General features: G+C 67.2%; 2 protein-coding genes across 2 annotated transcripts in view; one reads left to right on the forward strand and one right to left on the reverse strand.

Moving 5' to 3' along the window:
- Positions 1 to 752, reverse strand: part of ARFRP1 (ADP ribosylation factor related protein 1) — a 25,832-nt gene extending 25,080 nt beyond the window's left edge. The window contains exon 1 of the mRNA XM_026861989.1: positions 747 to 752. The gene's annotated coding sequence lies outside the window, so the exon portion shown is untranslated. The remainder of the gene's footprint in view (positions 1 to 746) is intronic.
- The window catches only part of LOC113487609, a 2,151-nt gene extending 296 nt beyond the window's left edge, over positions 1 to 1,855 (forward strand). Inside the window, exons 2-3 of the mRNA XM_026862292.1 lie at positions 369 to 590; positions 953 to 1,855. Of these exons, the coding sequence (XP_026718093.1) occupies positions 369 to 590; positions 953 to 1,357 (627 nt within the window). The 3' untranslated portion in view covers positions 1,358 to 1,855. The remainder of the gene's footprint in view (positions 1 to 368; positions 591 to 952) is intronic.
- The last annotated feature ends 342 nt before the right edge of the window (positions 1,856 to 2,197 follow it).

Genomic DNA, 2,197 nt, shown 5'->3' on the forward strand with positions numbered 1-2,197 from the left:
ACTCCCTGCTTCAAGCACGGGTGTTACAGGGAGGCAGGACATGACCTGCTGCCTCCCCGCCGCGTACCCCATCCCCACCACCCCCCCAGAGCCGTACCTTCACCCGGGGGGCATCGCCCGCCCCCTCCCAGCACTGCGGGGCTGCGGGGGGCCCCGTCACAGCCCCATCCTGCACCTCCACGGGCATCCCCTTCTTCACCTTCCGGACACAGGCGTAATCGGCCGTCCCGTGCACGGCGCGTGGGGGGGACACCTGGGTGCTGGCGGGTGCGGGGGGCACCGGGCCATCCTCCCCCCCCACCCCCAGGCACTCGTAGACGGTGTCCGGCACCGGCCTCCGCAGCGGGGTGAAGAGCAGGTTGGAGTAGGTCTACGAGTGCCTGGGGGTGGGGGGGGAGGATGGCCCGGTGCCCCCCGCACCCGCCAGCACCCAGGTGTCCCCCCCACGCGCCGTGCACGGGACGGCCGATTACGCCTGTGTCCGGAAGGTGAAGAAGGGGATGCCCGTGGAGGTGCAGGATGGGGCTGTGACGGGGCCCCCCGCAGCCCCGCAGTGCTGGGAGGGGGCGGGCGATGCCCCCCGGGTGAAGGTACGGCTCTGGGGGGGTGGTGGGGATGGGGTACGCGGCGGGGAGGCAGCAGGTCATGTCCTGCCTCCCTGTAACACCCGTGCTTGAAGCAGGGAGTAAATCAGGCTGCTGCATGTCCAGTGGAGATTTTAGGGGGGGGCAGGATGAAGCCAAGACCCCGAGGGCGGGTGATGCCCATGGTGCTGCTCTCTGTGCCCTGCAAAAGGCTCCCTGGGTTGTGCAAAAAGCGGAATTCCCAAAGGTTAATCTGCTGCCAGGATCCTCCCAGGGGCTGTGGGGAGCTGAAGGGGGGGGGACACACAACCATGGGGACACCCTGTGTTGGGCAGGGATTGCCCCCGAACCCCACCTTCCTTTGGCAGCTGGAAGAGATGTACTCAACGGTGTGCAAAGCCACCAAGAAGAAAACCCAAGTCCCTGCATCGTCCCCCAGGGCCGCGAGGGAGGTGGGTGCCAGGCGGCCGCCCCCCCGCCGGGAGGAGGGTGCTCTGGCTGGGTGCTGGCCCCCAGCAGCCCAAGGCCCCCCAGACCCCTGCTACGAGTCCATCAACGACAGAGCCTGGACTGCTCAGGGCCGCAGCCCCGACCCGGACTACGAGGCCGTAGACGTTAACTGGAAGAAGGCGGCGAAACGGGACAGGCCGGGGAAGGCGGGTGCCCCCGAGAACCTCTACGAAAGCGTCGGTGACGTCTGGGCGGGGGGGTCCCGGCGAACCTCTGCCAGGACGGCGGCCAACGGCCTGGAGGTGTACATCACCAACCTCTAGCAGCCCCGGGGAGCTGGGCGGGGGTTCCCTGCAAGCGCTTTCTGTATATATGTTGTTACTTTTCTTTAAGTGTCCTTGTCCCCCGTGCCCCCGAGAGGGGCAGTTTGTGGGTGCTGGGTGCCACGGGGGAGCCCAGTGGGACTGGACTGGCGCTGCCACCAAGATGGGAGAACCAGGTTGGGACTGGTCGTGTTTTGGGGCACCCCCGTGGCTCTAGGGTGCAGGATCAGGCCCGTCGCCAGCAGGACTGTGCCGTGAGCGAGGGTCTCCGTCCTCCTGCCTCTGCCTGGGGGAGCGCAGGGCCCTGTCCAGCCTCAGGAATCCCCGAGCAGCTTCGCTCCCATCACTGAGTGTTGCCGAGGCTGGTTCGGGGGCCAGCGTGGCAGCTCTGGCTGTGACCAGGCGCCAGCCATGTGCCTTGGGACAAATCAGCGTGGGCCACGGGCTCTGCTCCGGGACGGCTGCCGGTCCCTCCTCACCCCCTCCCACCTTTCAGATGTTCCCAGTGGTGCCTCCGTGAGCAGCCGACTCCCAAACACCATTAAAAGGCCGAGAAGGGTTTATCCTGCTCAGGAAAACACACTTCAGAACCAGATCTAAAGCCCGGATTCTGGCAGGCGATGCCGGTGCTGGGAGAGCAGCCTTGAGCACAGCGTAAGGGCGGGTGGGTGCCCCCCTCCTGCATGGAGGGTTTTGCACCTCTGAGATGGGGATGTGCAGCCCCCGAGGCGGGGTGGGCTGTCCCGGAGCAGGGACTGGCCGTGGCCGTCCCTAAAGCCACGGCTCGGGGGCTCTGTGGGGGTCAGGGCCGGAGCTGGGGGGCATTTGCATGGCTCTGGC

The sequence above is a fragment of the Athene cunicularia genome (genome assembly GCF_003259725.1).
Source record: "Athene cunicularia isolate RWA chromosome 20 unlocalized genomic scaffold, athCun1 chr20_part1, whole genome shotgun sequence".
NCBI classification, from domain to species: Eukaryota; Metazoa; Chordata; class Aves; order Strigiformes; family Strigidae; genus Athene; species Athene cunicularia.